Below are 17,701 nucleotides of genomic sequence, written 5' to 3'. Positions count from 1 at the left end.
AGGACAGATTTGTATATAATACATTTGAGAGACAGTAACATCTTACCCTATTTTCATTCAGCAAAGGATACCCCTATAACTAACCAGAACTTATCTGGGGAGGAAAGCAGGGCAAGGAATCTTTAAGGGGCAAATGGACTAACACCACAGTTAAAGGGAATACAACTGCACATTCTGCAAAAGTCTACATGCATGCACACAGGCTTTCAAAGAAAACCAAATAATTACAAAAGATTTTCAACAGTACTTCTGGCAACCTTTGTCATCTATATTTTGCTACCTATATAATAGGTTTGAAGAAATGTCAACAGAAACCATCTTCCAAGAATACCATATTTAGCAATCAGAAAAGCAGCTGTCCAGGCCAGTTCATTCAAAATCACTCTCCTACCCCTTTATATTTGCCAAGAAGTAAACAACACAAACAGGTTTCCCAAGTGGCTCAGTGGAAAGGATCCGCCTGCCAATGCAGGTAACACAGGAGATGCAGGTTCAATCCCTGGGTCGGAAACTTCCCCTGGACGGGGAAATGGCAACCCAATCCAGTATTCTTGCCTAGAAAATCCTGTGGACAGAAAAGCCTGACAAGTTACAGCCCATAGGGTCACAAAGTGTTGGACACAACTGGGCACGCACCATACATACATAAGAAATAAAAACAAATATATATATTTTTAAGCACACTAATGCAAGAGACTTAAACTTGATAGTGAGGACAAGTCCACTTAACATTTTTTCAAAGTAACCATTTTCGTTCAGAAGGCCTTGTTACAAAACAAGATTAGCCAATAGGAAAAGATTTGTTTGCTTTCATAGTTTATTTTGAACAGTTCCTGCTCCTAGCAATCAATCCTACCATGTTCATATTCTCCAACAGCCCACTCCAAATAATCTGGCGCAGGCAGGGAAGATATTCCTTACAGCTGGTTACCCATGGCTGCTGCAGACAACAAAGTAAGAACAAGGCAAACAGGATGAAAGATGGACCAGAATGATTCTAAACAAACCAGGGTTTCAAAAGAAACCTCTGCCTCTCTATTTCCCCTATAGCCCTCTCACCTCCAAATAGGCAAAGGTCTTTTGTGTTTGTGTTCAGCTCTAATTTGCAAGTTTCCAATCTTTTAAGAAAACAACATGGCAGATCTACCCTCCAACTGTGTGATTTCTAGGTTCTAGAGACAATCAAAGAAACTTTTAAAATTTTCGGCCCAGAACCACCTCCTTTGAGTTCAGTTCCAAATAAGAAAAGGAAAGTTGAAACTCTTTATTGAGATAGAACTGGATGTTCACTAGAGACTTAAAGATTAACCCGGCCACTACAGAAAATGAATGATGAATCTGTGGGAGCTAAAGGAAAGGCAAGAGAAAACAGCATCCAGGTCTATTTTGACCATATAGAAGAAAACAGGCCCCTCAATTAACAATCTGGAAATATTTCATTTATTCAGTGCTTTTTTTTTTTTTTTTAAAAAGGGCAATTCAGTCCTTCAGTTCATTTTAAAAAATAAGTGAGACCCATTCTACACTGCATCCATTAGCAAATGGGCTGAACACTCCCCATATGTTATAAAACCCGGCAAACACATGCCTTAGGGTCAGCAAACAAGCACTCTTCAAAATTTGATTTACTCACTTAACATCACGCATTTTCCTGACAAACTGACATATTTGGTAGTTTTATCATGTTGGACCAGTGTTATCTTGCACAGAATTTTACCCACAGATACCACTATACTCAAAAAATGAAATATTTTCTCAATTATCTGATGTTTATAATTATAAATCTCATTCCACCTGCTTTCCTATTAAATAAAAAGATACTCATTTCAGTTTTGAGCTTGTCACAGTAGTTCATTTTAATACAGCCTGTGACTAACAAAGTCTACCCACAAAAATGAGAACCTGATTAAACCTAAACAATGATAAGGAAGGCACTTTTTGATGTGCTCATCTTTATATCCTGTTTAGGGATGAATGACTGTTTTAATCTGCTCTGAAATTTATTTCCTCGATGAAAAAATACAAATGAAATACTGTGTAATTTCTATTTAGAAATCAAAAGATCAGAACTGACACCTGCCTCTGGTGTGGCTTTAGCAGCACCCTTTCTAAAATACAAAGGGAGGAGCTTTAGAGTGCATGTACATTCCTCAAACTTTACAAAGCTTAAAAAAATTTTTTTTCTTATTTTATATAGCTGTCAGATTGTCATGAAAATGTGTCTGACACATAAGCAAATAGATATACCAGCAAATCCTGATTTTTCTGTTAACCTAGAGATATAAGGAGTAGCAAGAGGTAATAATTGAGATGAAGGACCATGAACAGTGGAGTCAAGAAGTTTTTCAGGTAGTGAAAATGTCCACAGGCCCAGAGAATTTTGGCAACTGTGTAAGGCTGGATTAGATGACCAAGTTCTCTTTAGAGTCTTCAGATTCTACAGCGTCATGAAGAAACCATATGTACATATCAAAACAGACATTTCTGGTTAGTGTTCTTTCTGGTTCTAAAACATATATGGAATGGCACCCATAATCCCCTCTACCTCCACCAAGTAAGGTAAAGCTGAAAATGCAATATGAAACTGGAGACAAAGTTTAGTAATGCAAATCAATTAATAACACTTACAGTGTCTGAATTTCCCTCCAGCAATATGTTGATAGCTTTGTTGACATCTCCATTACAGTCATGTAGAGCCACGATGCATTCATCCTGATTTTTTCCTGTCACCTCCATAAGCTGTTGAAATTATAAGAAAATGATTAGGGGAACCCAAAATTGGCACTTGATATTAACTTTAAGATTCTACTATATAAAGACAAAGATTATGCAATCCTTCCACATGAAGATGACCTCTTCCAGACTCTGAGTGTACAATCTAAGGTCCAGTTTACTTGCTTTTTGTGGTGACTCCATGTCTTTCCACCAAAACTGGCAAAGTCAAGCTACAAATCAACCTTCCTCCAAGCTGACCAAGCATCAGATTCTTAATCAGCAGCATATATATATATATACATACCAACATTTTCAGAACACTCAAGATCAGCTTTATGACTGCTCAAACTAGTTCACAGGCCTGGGATTCCCAAGTTTCTAAACTACTCAAATGTTAAGTGGGACTATATATATTTCAAAAAATACTGGAGTGGGTTGCTGTTTCCTTCTCCAGGGGATCTTCCTGACGCAGGGATCGAACCTGGGTTCCCCTCACTGCAGGCAGAATCTTTCCAGTCTAAGCCACCAGAGAAGCCCTCCCAAAGACCAAGTATGAGTATATGGCCACAGCTGCCAAACATCCAGTCCAACTGCCTGCTCTGCACAACAGTCTAGCAGTCTCTGCCGATGCTCCCTACATGGGCTATCACTGCGTGGTTTAGAACATTCCACACACAAAATAACCTATAACACTTCAGTGAGAGTCACTCAGTCGTGTCCGGCTCTTTGCGACCCCCTGGACTGGAGCCCACCAGGCTCCTCTGTCCATGGGATTCTCCAGGCAAGAATACTGGAGTGGGTTGCTATGCCCTCCCCTCCAGGGGATCTTCCCAAGCCAGGGATTGAACCCAGGTCTCCTGCATTGCAGGTGGATTCTTCACTGCCTGAGCCACCAGAGAAGCCCTATAACACTCTAAGGTCTCACAATTAGAATTTGGCAGCTATCACAAAACTCACTCTTAGACATACTATTTTCTGAAGTGGCCTCAACAGGGTACTATTGTTTGAAATTAAAAGAAATCTCCTTGGTGGACTCCCTTTAACAAGAGATACTAAGCTATTTAACATGTTCAACACAAGGAACAACCACAGATTAGGCACAATATAGGTTTCTCAATTATTAGTGAGCAAATGTATGATCTAAGTATCTGTTGTGTTTAACTACATTTAACTATTTCAATATGCACCAATATCAGCTGCATTTCAAAACACTTTGAGCCCAACATCTGAAATGATTTCTCTGTGGTCATAAAACAATTAGTCTACCAAAAAGGCAGGTCTCCTGATCTCATAAATACAGGTCTTTACACCACCCCATTCCATCCGATTTCTTTCCTGTGTTACCCAGTAAGGCTTTCCAGTGCTTCAGTCTTTGGATGTCTACTAACAAGGTTAGATTTTTATCAAGAATCTGTAGTGGCCCAACAACCATCACATGCAGTTATTAAGACGTACAGTTACTGTGGAAATTCTCCCAGTGACTGGATTAGGAAAAGAGAGAACCATCCTTAAAACTTAAAGCTCTGAGCTCCTGAACCAGTGCTCTTGTTTGTGTGTCTGCCATGCTCTTCAGATAAATATGTAGACATATGTCTCAAATAATTCATAAACCTCACTCCAGTTAATGAGGTCTATGACTTTTTAAGAAATCCTTTCTACGGCTTTCCAAAAATATCACTGTAAGTCTGATGACAGCAACTTAGGTAAGAACAGAGTTTACCACAGTAAAGCGCTGAAAGGTTCACCGGGACTTTGATTACAAGGAATTATTGGTAGACGTCTACCAAGGTAAGGGTTATAGCTTGGTTCCTAGAATCTTGAATGGAAAGAAACTCTTATCAAGAAAGAATAACATGAAATTAATGTTACCTCACTGAAGTTCTAAACGAAGACATCACCCTAAAATGTAATAACTTTTCCAATCTATGTTTGGAATCATCACAATATGTGAAAAGACAATTTAGCTCTTCCTTAACATCAAACAAAATTTTCTGAAAATTTGTCAAATACGAACTAAATATACTCTCTATACCAAGTATATACAATGTCAGCCTGCTTTCACAAATGCTCATTGTTCACATGTAACACTAATAACTCAGAAAGGTTCTACTGCTAAAATTGCTTCAGTCTAGCCACCAATACAGGTATTTAATCACCAGTTCAAAATCCAATTATTTGCAACTAAGCAAAAAATGTAAATTAAAATAAGAATCTCTAGTGAAATTACCTTTTAAAGCACAGTAAAATAGATTACAAAAATAACAGTATCCTTTGCCAGAAACATACCTGTTTAACTTTAGCTTCAAACTCTGAATCATTTTTATCAAAGATCACTTGAGCAAGACGCATCTGTTCAGCTGTTGCCTGGAAAATCAAATACAACTGTTAAAGATTTAATGCCAAAACCTGGTGCAAACTGGTAAAAGTTCTCAATCACTATGGTTACAGAAATACTGATTAACTAAAAAAACAAAATGACTCTGAATTTAGACCTCTTAAGTGTATATAATGTGTTCCTATAAAATAAATAAGTACCAAATTAAATAGCATAAAAGTCCCATTCCTTTGGCCAAATGACCTAAACAAAGTCCTGTTCATTTTCATTAGCCATGTGACTCACTTAAATTTTCTTTTTTGAATTTTCTTTCCCTTGAGGAGATAAAGTTACAGCATAACAGAAAGTGGAAGAACAGGAAGCAGTGCAAACTTCCAGAATACAGGCTTAGACCCACCCTTGCTATCAAAAATCAAGAGCTTTGCTATCAACTCAAAAAAGACCAGTTCTGAAGAGAAGGCTGTACTTTCCTAAATGAAAACTTTTAAGTTATATTTTTATTTTTAGCCAGTTTTTTTAATGATTTTCATTTAACAGAATTTTTAAAGAACCAACTTTCAAACACTAAAATTAGTCAGCTACAGAGAAAATTCTTTTCCAGATGCTTTTTTCACTCAAAACCATTTTTCTAAAAAAAGAAAAAAGACCAAGTTACTGAACTTTTGAGGTTTACTTTTGTAGTATTTCTGCCAATTAAAAATTTAGAAAGGTATTTAAAAAAAAAAAAAAAGTAATTCTTGGGAATTCCCTGGAGGTCCAATAGTTAAAACTCTGCACTTTCACTACCAAGGGCATGGGTTCAATCCCTGGTCGAGAAACTAAGATCCCACAAGCTGCATGATGCAACAAAAATAAATAAATAAACAAAAATTAAAAGTTTTTTTTAAAACTTGAAAGAAAATCTGAAAAGGTAACTCTTGTGCAGTGAGTTAACAGCAACATACCAATTTGGTTCCCTGGCACTGACAAAGGTACCATAATTGTGACAATAAAACCAGATGAGGGATATACAGGAAATCTCTGGTCTCTCGACAACATTCTAATAAATCTAAAATTACTCCAGGGCTTCCGTGGTGGCTCAGTTGTGAAGAATCTGCCTGCCAATGCAGGGGACACAGGTTTGATCCCTGGTCCAGGAAGATTCCACATGCAGCAGGGCAACCACAACTACTGAGCCTGGGAGCCACAACTACTGAGTCCACAGACCCTAGAGCCCATGACCCTCAACTAGAGGGTAACCCCCACCACTAACAAAAAGCCCATGCAGCAACGAAGACCTAGCACAGACAAAATAAATAAAAAACTATTTTGGAGTAATTTTATTTAAGTAAACTTACTACTGCTAGCTAAAATCTATATTAACTCCTAACATAAACATTTTTAAAGTTAAATCATTTAAATTACTGAATGAGCCTGGGGTGGGGGATTCACTAAATGCTAATAAAAAACAGTTTTTCATCTTTGCTTTTAATATAGATTCATAATAATCTTGACAGTGGGGGTGAGGGGGCTGTTAGTATTTTGAACAATATAAAAACACTTTTCATAAGACCTTTCCAGTTCATGTGCATGGCTGATTATTCAAGCCCCAGATAGCTTTGGCCAGTTCCCTCCAACCAAATGGCCAATCCTTTGATCCCAACCTATGCCTGCTGTGATCTCAGCTGAAGTGCTAGTACATTACAGAAAGATGTTTACATTATAGAAACACTGTCTACACATATGGCCAATTTTACCTCAGTCCTCATCAGTATACATAAGGGCCTTAATGCTGCAGTCTAAAGAACCAAGGTATGAAATAACTGAATGAGGTAAAAGGGAAAACCAAAGGGGAAAATGAGTTCTGGAAAGATGGCACTTCCACATTACATATCTGAGTTTTGGGTAGTGGCAACCACTTATGAATCAAAGTACACCACTGGGACAGGGCTTCCCTGATGGTCCACTGGTTAAGAATCTGCCTCACAATGCCGAAGACACAGGTCCAATCCTTGGTACAGGAAGATCTCACATGCCACGGAGCAACTAAGCCCAGGCACCACAACTACTGAGCCTTCACTCTAGAGCCCTCAAGCCACAACTACCAACCCACGCGACGTGGAGCTCGAGCCCATGCCCAAAAGGAGAAGCTTCTGCAACAAGAAGCCCACGCACCACAACCAGAGAGTAGCCCCCACTTGCTGTAACTAGAGAAAAGCCTGAGCACAGCAACAATGAACCAGCGCAGTCAAAAGTAAAAATAAACAATGTTTAAAAACCCACTGGGATTAAAAAAAATGAATATATAAACTATATATATATGAGAATCATTTTGCTGTAGAGCAATAAATAACACATTGTAAATCAACTATACTTCTATAAAAATAAATAATAAAATTAAAAATAAATTTTTAAAAAATGAACTAAACCATTAGGGCTCTTTGTGCTAAAATCCTACATGATTAATTTCTGTCCATTTTCCCTAATACCAATCCCTCCTAGTCTCTGAACTTCAAGTCTAAAAATCGTGCCTCACTCATATTCTCTCAGCCTTGCTCCAATCCAAGCATATCCAAACCAAGCTCATCGCTTCTTAACATAAATTTCCTTAAATAACAAAACTTACACATAGCCCACAAGAAAATCACAGTGACTCATATAAGGTAACTACCTAATACCAAAAACTACTTACTTGGCACTTAACATATTTTTCTTTGATATCAAAATCAAAATACTAACCATTACTATTTTGTAGGGTCACATTATCAATTGTAAACACCTGTATTATGTTTTTTGGCTGCATAAAAATCTATTGGATAGGTCTTTCATTTTACTCTATAAACTTTCATTACAATCTAAACACTACAGGAGTCATTATTACACTTAATCTTCTATATATATCCAAGATAGCTTTCTTAGAATACATACAAAGATGGGTCAAAGAAGTGTCTAGAAAAACGTTAAAAGAAGTTTCATACATCTGCTCAAAAATGCTCCTCACAAAGGCTGCAAAAATTTATAATCAACAGTGTAAAAGGGTCTGCTTTCTCAAAATTCAGTTTTTAAAAAATGCAAATTTAACCAATTAAAAATAAAGATGATGTCTATTTGGTTTGATTTTACTTCGTAGATCATTAGTAAGAGTAATCTTTTAAAAAATAAACATTAATATGCTGATGATAAAAAAGACTATGAAACAAGAGTGTAGGAGTGCTGAAACATCTTCATTTTGCAACCACCACAGGAAAAATTAATTCAAATAAGAATCATCAATGAATGCTCATTTTAAAGGGGAAAGTTCAATGAGGAAGAGGTTATTTACACAGGGTCTTAAAGTGTCTCCACAAAGATTATTTTTTAGTTGATGGCTAACAATAAGAGAAATGGGCAAAACCTTGACTGAGTAATCAAAATTAACATCCTCAGTGAGGGCAGAGACATCATGTGACACTACACGTGGGCCTCAGAAATACTCCCTATCAGTTAAACAGCATTCCAAATAGACATTTATAACCTGAATCTAATCATAAAGGAAACATCAAACAAATTCAAACTGAACATTTTTTACAGTAATTGGCCTTCTTAAAAAACTGCTATTATTTCAGAAGACCAAGGATGAGAACGGTTCCAAATTAATGAAGACTAAAGAAGCTTGTCAAGCAAATAGAATATGATGATTTTGTACTGGAAAGAAACATGACATAAAAGACATTATTGGAGTAAATGACTTTATTGGAATAAATGAAAGTTCCACATGGACAAAATTGGAATATTAACTGGCTGACTAGTTGAAGAACAGGAAACCCCATGTAGTCAAGTGGCACTGACTTGAAAGTAAGGTTGGCCAATCTGTGCACAGCACCTGGTACTAGAGGGTTTTGACAACTCCAACAGCAAACCAAGTGTCAGGACTGCAGAAAGGCTGAAACGCTGGAGTAGTACCATCATAAACTATGAAACTGACCAGCAGCCATGAAATTAAAAGACGCTTACTCCTTAGGAGGAAAGTTATGACCAACCTAGAGAGCATATTAAAAAGCAGAGACATTACTTTGCCAACAAAGGTCCATCTAGTCAAGGCTATGGTTTTTCCAGTAGTCATGGATGGATGTGACTGTTGGACTATAAAGAAAGCTGAGCACCAAAGAACTGATGCTTTTGAACTGTGGTGTTGGAGAAGACTCTTGAGAATCCCTTGGACTACAAGGACATCCAACCAGTCCACCCTAAAGCAGATCAGTCCTGGGTGTTCATTGGAAGGACTGATGTTGAAGCTGAAACTCCAATACTCTGGCCACCTGATGTGAAGAGCTGACTCATTTGAAAAGACCCTGATGCTGGCAAAGATTGAGGGCAGGAGGAGAAGGGGACAACAGAGGACGAGATGGTTGGATGGTATCACCGACTCAATGGACATGAGTCTGGGTGGGCTCCAGGAGTTGGGGATGGACAGGGAGGCCTGGCGTGCTGCAGTTCATGGGGTCGCAAAGAGTCGGACACTACTGAGCGGCTGAACTGAACTGAACTAACTAGCTAAAGTTCCCATCAAGAGAAAATACTGGAAGTAGAATCAAAATTGGGCCACATATACAGAAAATTCCAAAAAAAGTCCACATTGGTGGAACAGAACAAAGCCTGGAAATCTCAGAAAGCAAGCCAACGTAATTACAAAGGTAAAGAGGAAACACTGAAATGAGAAAAGCCACTCTGAACCATGTTGCCATGTAAAAGTTCGACTCAGTTCACATAAAAATGAGCAATCTAAAAGTAAAGATCAAACCCAATACAAAGTTAGTGTAAGAGAAAAAGAATAAGCAAGGTAATACCCCCCCATAAACAATGACAGTACACCAAAAAAGGTGCCTAGGGAAAAAAGTAAAACCACTATCTTCTGTTTCAAAATGTAAAAGATAGCACAAAGAAAAAGATAAAAACATAAAAGAATAACATTTTATGTCTACATTTTTCTAACTCAGAAATGAAATGAAAACTAAACTGAAAAGAACACAAAAGTAAACTTAACAATTAATGCTATAAGAGAAATAAAAGGCCAAAGAGGAAAATACTTAAAGTAAAAATGAAATTTAAAAAAGGAAAAAGATAAAGGAATGGGAGAAAAGAAAGTGTCAAATGTTGAATGTAGGCAAAAGACAACCCAACCTCAATCTGTGGAGAATACAAGTCTCTGAAGACAACAAGGACAGAAAGGGAACAGTACAAATGTTTAAAACTAAACTTCAAGAAAAATGTCTAGAAAGCAAATAGAATAATGTTTAAATGTGTGAACAAAAACACACTGTACTTAAGAATATCAATGCATAACAATCCACACTAGGATATTTTCTAGTAAAACAGCTGGACTTTAACACAAAAATATCCATGTGTATGTAGGCAGAAATAACAAAAGACTTCTAAGGGAAAGAAATCAGAGTTATCAATAAACTTGTCAAAAGCAATGCTTTAATGCAAAAAGAAAATAAACATTTTAAGATATTCAAGTAGAGGAAGTAAGAGCCAAACATGTATAGCCAAAAAAAATGACTTTAAAGTCAAATACAAAGGGCATAAATCATTACCAGCACCATAGAACACTGGGATAATTATTCCCATGAGCCTTTCCTGGGGAATCAACAACAGCACTGGCTTCAGGTAAATAATCTAAATGACTAGAGATACTGACCTAAGTACATGCTTAATAGTCACAATAGTATTTACTGTAGAAGTAAAACTAAATGATGTCTCAAATGGAGAAAGTACAGTATGAACAGGGCAGGCAGGTATAGGATACTATTTAAAGAGGGATAGAAGGGGACTCCCGCAAGTTGCAGATGGAGCTTATCGACTGATCCAGGTGCCATGAATACCAAAGGCTGTACCCTGGAACAGTGAGTGCACCAATCTGTCCTTTGTGCTGGCATTAGCAGTAATATCATTTTTTTCACTCGAGGGCTACCTCTATCAAGTAAAATATGCTTTCAAGGCTATTAATAAGGCTGTCATAGCAAAAAACCATGTAGTGACCCTCATAAAAGGAAAGCAGATGACAAATTACTAAAGTGTAGCACAGTGACCATTCAAGATAACCAGAAACGCTGGCCATGTCAAGAAATAACAGAATGACAGCTGACAATGGTTCCGCATTATGAGTCACATTATGAGACAGCCAAAGGCATAAACAAGTGTGGCTAAGAGACCCCTGTTGTGTTCAAGAACTGAAGACACTTACTTCCCAGGTCTATACACAGAGTGCCTCTTGGTTGTTGAATACTTTTCACCAATACTAATAAAAATCGAGGCACTCAGATGTACAAGTGTGATTATCCTGCAAATTAATGCTGTTAGTTTAAAAGCTGCTACAGAAGGAGCTGAAGCAAATAAGCTAAAGCAGTTTCACTGAAATTTCACATCTGAAGAAACTATTCAATTAGACATTTCTTCTATCAACTGACTTCAAGGTAAAGCTAAAAATTCTAAATTAAAAAAAAAATTTTTTTTTTTACAGAATCAGAACTGATACACACATTTGCTCCAGCAAAGAATGTAAACATTTATATTCAGTATGTTGAAATCTGATGCCAATGACCAAGATATTACATAAAAACAAGGTAACGTTTATGGAGGCCCCTGGAATGAAAAAGGACAAGTTCCCTAAGTTGAAAACTGTGTATAAATAAAAATAGCACTGGGCAAGGAGAGATGGTGTAAAAATGGGGAAAACATGGTAGTAGTTTTAGCATTGTTATTTTAAAGGCTGTATACATACATAATGTGAGATAAAGCAAATGAGTAATTTGGGGATATTCTAATTATGCCAACCTCTGGATTCTGAAGAAACTAGGATTCTCAGTGTAGAAGTAAAGAAAATGCAATATAAAAAGTGAAAATGAAAATTCTATAGTCATGTCAATGTATGACAAAACCCACTACAATATTGTAAAGTAATTAGCCTCCAACTAATAAAAATAAATGAAAAAAAAAAAAAAAAATTCTGTAGTCCTGAATTTGAACTATCAGCATTATTAACTCATGAGGCATTTTTATTTTTCACTCTGTCCACTGGAGAGACCTATAAACAATGACAAACCCAAATCTGTTACCAGATGGAAGTCCCTAAGTGCCATTTCCCACTAAAAGATGCCAGGATACCCTAGCGCAATCTCTGATCAAGGTATGCAGGAGAAATTATACAAGAGAAGTCTGGAGTAACTTATAATGCCAGTTTATGAAGAAACTATCAAAGATTACTAGAACCAAGTCAAAAAGTCCTCAGGAGCCAATTTCAAGAGACCTGGCTAAAGATGGGATAATTTCAACTTAAAAAAAAAACAAAAAACTATGAATAACTAAAACCCTTTAAATGGTAAAACCGGTTAAGTTCATATTAAGTATTCACTTTTGGAGGATGATAGGTAATCAAGTAATTATTTTAAAATGTATCAATATATTCTTCAAATATGTAATAGTCATGAAAAACTGTTGCAGATCAGAAGAGACTAAGGAGAACTAAGGAGGCAACAAATTGGATCGAATCCTGGAACAGAAAAGAGACCTTAGTGGAAAAACTAGAGAAGTCCAAATAAAGTCGGTATTTATTTAATCATATTGTGCCAATGTTATCTTCCTCTTGACAAATAATTACATAAGACAGAAGTCCGTAAACTACAGTCTAAGATCTGATTTTGTATGGTGTGCCAGCAAAGAAAGGTTTTTAACATTTTAAAATGTTGTAGTACAACAAAAACAAAGAAAGAAAGAACATGCAGCAGAGACTGTGTGTGGCCTGCAGACCAGAAAGGATCTGTCATCTGGCCCTTTCTGGAAAAACTTTGCCAATATTTAATATAAAATGCTAGGATTAAAGGAAGCTGGGTAAATGTTGTAGAGACCTCTATCATTTTCCAACTTTTTTTTTTCAAATCTTAAAATTATAAATCTTTTAGCTAGAACAACCAAGAAAAAAGACAGAAGTCTCAAATTATTAAAATTAGGAATGAAATGAGAAGCATCACTACAAACTTCAGAAGAATTAAAAGAACTGTAAGAAAATAACCATGTACAAGTTTATGCCATCTAGCTGAATAACCTAGACAGAAGTCAACAATTCTGTCTAAAAGGCAAACTCCTAAAAACACACAAATTCCTGAAACTGACTCAAGAAAGACTCAAAATCTGTAACAGTGATTGAATTAGTCAAAAAGAAGCTCCCACAGAGAAACTCAGGCCCAGATGACTTCACTGGTAAATCCTATCAAACAATGAGAGAACACCAATCATCAATTTTTCACAAACTTTTCCAAAACACAAAGTAGGGAACCATCCTAATTCATTCTATAAGGCCAGTATTACCCTTACACCAAAAGCAAAAACATCACAAGAAAAGACAATTACAGAAAAACATCCCCCCACAAAATCCTTGCAAACCCTAGCATACCAGCAACACACAAAAAAGAGTATGTACCGTGACTGAGATAAGTTTACCTCAAGAATGCAAGGTTTTTTAACATCTTAACGTAATAAATCATATTAACAGAGTAACAGACAAAACATGATTATTTCAGTAGACACAGAAAAGAATTTAATAAGATCGAGTACCCCTTTAGGCTTAAAGCTCAACATTCAGAAAACTAAGATCATCGCAATGGGTCCCATCACTTCATGGCAAATAGATGGGGAAACAGTGGCTGACTATTTTGGGGGGCTCCAAAAATCACTGCAGATGGTGACTGCAGCCATGAAATTAAAAGACGCTTTCTCCTTGGAAGGAAAGTTATGACCAATCTAGACAGCACATTAAAAAGCAGACACATTACTTTGCCAAAAAGGTCCATCTAGTCAAAGCTATGGTTTTTCCAGTGGTCACGTATGGATGTGAGAGTTGGACTACAAAGAAAGCTGACTGAGCGCAGAAGAATTGATGCTTTTGAACTGTGGTATTGGAGAAGACTCTTGAGAGTCCCTTGGACTGCAAGGAGATCCAACCAGTCCATTCTAAAGGAGATCAGTCCTGAGTGTTCATTGGAAGGACTGATGCTGAAGCTGAAACTCCAATACTCTGGCCACCTGATGCGAAGAGCTATCTCATTTGAAAAGACCCTGATGCTGGGAAAGATTGAGGGCAGGAGGAGAAGGGGACGACAGAGGATGAGATAGTTGGATGGCATCACCAACTCAATGGACACGAGTTTGGGTAGGCTCCAGGAGTTGGTGATGGACAGTGAGGCCTGGCGTGCTGCGGTTCATGGGGTCGCAAAGAGTCAGACATGACTGAGCAACTGAACTGAACTGAACCCCTTTAGGATAAACAAACTCCAACAAATCAGAAATAGAAGGGAACTTCCTCAACTTAATAAAAACTTTAATTTAAACCAACAACTTTAACAATCTACTTACTGGTGAAAGACAACTGAAAGCTTTCCTCCTAACATCAAGAACAAAATAAGGATGTTTGTTCCAGCCATTTGTACCGGAGGGTCTAAACAGACCAAGTCTTTCAGCAATTAAGTGAGGAAAGTAGAATATATGCATGAACTGAATTCTTATGGCTAAAATGCCAACACATACATACACACACACTCACTCACTCTTCTCTCTCAGGAAAATGCCCAAACTTGAGAAAAACATAGTACAAATATTATACAGGATAGGGCCAACAGTAATTTGGTAAATAACCATCATGAAACTGTTCATCAATGAAGAATTATCTTCCTATAAGATCAAAAAGTTCCTATTATAAAAATTATTAAATCACAAAGTACAGCTTCTGTTTTATGGCTAGGAAGATCTCAGAGGTAGTAATCCAGTTCAACTCCATACCGCACCCCTATGTAATTTACTAATGCTTTATGCTGGGCGTTACTGGCACAGGCATCCTAACTACCAGAGGTGTGGGGTATCCAGTGTTAACAATTATGCTGTCTCCCAACTAGGGAAGAAGCTTTTTGAACAGTCTAAGAAAGCAGTCATGAGAGTCCAGGCTAGCGTGGCCACGAGAAGGAAGGGATTTACATGATGATGAAGAGATGTTTCTTCTATCACTTTATACTTGCCGACTGAGAAAAGTGACTGCAACAAGCGCAAGATCTGGGAGAACTCTGCCTACATTTGTCATAGGAAACCTGTGAGAATCCAATGGAAAGAGGCACGAGAATGGAGGGCAAAGTGGAAAGCAGTCAATAGTACATAACATCACCAGAACCCTAAAGCAGGTGTCCATACCAAGAAAATAAAATGAGCACAACTTTCTGGGATGAAGGTGATGTTCTGTATCTTGATAGGAGACTGGGTTACACAAAATGTATACAAAAAATATATTTAAAAATATATTTAAGTGATCTGATACACTTAAATGCACCTGTATGTAAACTGCACCTAAAAAAAAAAAAGAGAAACCTAGACAAATATTAAGCTCTAGTTAATGACATATAAGCAAGAGTGTCCAGGGGTAAATCATATTGATGTATTTGAAACACATAAAAAAATAAGATAGCATGATGGATAGCTAGTCTAATGAGACAAAAACAAATAGAGCAAAAAGGTAACTGTGAGGGGGCTGTCCTGGTGGTGTGTGGTTAGGAATCCACCTGTCAATGCAGGGAACACCGGTTTGATTCCTGGTCCAGGAAGATTCCACATGTCGCAAGGCAACTAAACCCATGTACCACAACTATGGAGCCTGCATGCCCTTAGAGCCTGTGCTCCGCAACGAGAAGCCACCACAATAAGAAGCCTGCACACCACAACTAGAGAGTAGCTCCCAGCTCCCTCTAACTAGAGAAAGCCCATGAACACCAACGAAGACCCAGGGTAGACAAATAAATACATAAACAATTTTTTAAAAGTAATTGTGAACTTGTGGGTGTTTGCTGTACAAGTCTTTCACCTTCTCTTTATGTTTAAACATTTTCTGCCATATGACCCAGCAATCCCACTTCTGGGCATACACACTGAGGAAACCAGATCTGAAAGAGACACGTGCACCCCAATGTTCATCGCAGCAGTTTATAAGAGCCAGGACATGGAAGCAACCTAGATGCCCATCAGCAGACGAATGGGTAAGGAAGCTGTGGTACATATACACCATGGAATATTACTCAGCCGTTAAAAAGAATTCATTTGAATCAGTTCTAATGAGATGGATGAAACTGGAGCCCATTATATAAGAGTGAAGTAAGCCAGAAAGATAAAGAACATTACAGCATACTAACACATATATATGGAATTTAGAAAGATGGTAATGATAAACCTATATGCAAAACAGAAAAAGAGACAGATGTACAGAACAGACTTTTGGAATCTGTGGGAGAAGGCGAGAGTGGGATGTTTCAAGAGAACAGCATCGAAACATGTATATCACAGATCACCAGCCCAGGTTGGATGCATGAGACAAGTGCTCGGGCCTGGTGCACTGGGAAGACTCAGAGGAATCGGGTGGAGAGGGAGGTGGGAGGGGGGATCAGGATGGGGAATACATGTAACTCCATGGCTGATTCATGTCAATGTATGACAAAACCCACTACAATATTGTAAAGTAATTAGCCTCCAACTAATAAAAATAAATGAAAAAATAAATAAATAAACATTTTCATAATAAAATATTGGCAGGGGGCGGGGGGAGAATTTCAGCAGACCAGAAAAGAAGGCCTGGAAGAAGGTCAAAAATAAAGGACAAAGGAAAAGAAGGGGGAAAAACAGATGTTAAACAGGAGCTAAAATAAAAAATATAAATGAAATCAGACAGAGAAAGACAAGTACTATTCGATATCACTTATATATGAAATCTAATAAATAATACCAATGAATCTATATACAAAACAGAAACGAGACTCACAGACATAGAAAACAAAACTGACAGTTAAAAAGGGGAAAGGATGTGGAGGCGGGATAGATTAGGAGTATGGGATTAATGGATACAAACTACTATACAAAATATAGTTAAGGTACAAGGAATTACTGCATAACACAGGGATCTGTATTCAGTATCTTTTAATAACTATAATGGTAAATAATCTGAAATATATACATATAACTGAGTCACTCCACTGTACACTTGAAACTAACAATGTTGTAAATCAACTATACTTCAATTAAAAAATAAATACACACACACACACAATAAATGGGGGAAAATATCCAAGAAAGTGAACCACAGACCAGTTGGAGAAATTCACTCACTGTATGATGTTTATTAGCGGAATATGCGTAGTTCAAGACATTTCACAGAGAAAATACAGCATACAACAATTTCACAGAGTAAATGATACACCAAGGACAGGAACTCTGGCTATAATATCTTTCTGAAAAGGGATGTGGGATCAACTAAAAGTAATAGAGCAGGGAGGGAAATAGCTACAATAACACCTCTAAAGGCAGCAATATTTAAACTTAAGATTTGCTAAAGAATTGTCTGTGCTTCCTAAATATACACAAGTTACAAAAACAAAGAACGCTCCTCTAACTCTACTAAAATGTCTTATAAAATATTAGTAAGAGAAACACTCAAGTTGACGAACTTTCACTCAAGACTATAAGCAGAAAAGTTACTGCCAACAGCATTTTGCTGCAGGCAATAGTCTAGGGCTTCTATATATTTCCTAATTTTCATTTTGATACTTTTGCACCCACACATTTCTAACCATAAAACCATTCTTCAGTACCACGTGTAAGGTAAATACT

At 37.2% G+C, this 17,701-nt stretch overlaps 1 protein-coding gene across 7 annotated transcripts in view; it reads right to left on the bottom strand.

Moving 5' to 3' along the window:
* Nucleotides 1-17,701, bottom strand: part of UBAP2 (ubiquitin associated protein 2) — a 111,989-nt gene that overhangs the window by 58,644 nt on the left and 35,644 nt on the right. For all 7 annotated transcript variants that reach the window (XM_061163810.1, XM_061163809.1, XM_061163806.1 and 4 more), the window contains 2 exons: nt 5,002-5,079; nt 2,629-2,739 (listed from right to left, as the gene is read on the bottom strand). In XM_061163810.1, coding sequence (XP_061019793.1) covers nt 2,629-2,739; nt 5,002-5,079 — 189 coding nt within the window. The remainder of the gene's footprint in view (nt 1-2,628; nt 2,740-5,001; nt 5,080-17,701) is intronic.

Source organism: Dama dama, chromosome 16, assembly GCF_033118175.1.
Source record: "Dama dama isolate Ldn47 chromosome 16, ASM3311817v1, whole genome shotgun sequence".
Taxonomy (NCBI): Eukaryota; Metazoa; Chordata; class Mammalia; order Artiodactyla; family Cervidae; genus Dama; species Dama dama.
The sequence above is the reverse complement of the archived record's forward strand: the minus strand, read 5'-3'. Positions and strand labels throughout refer to the sequence as shown.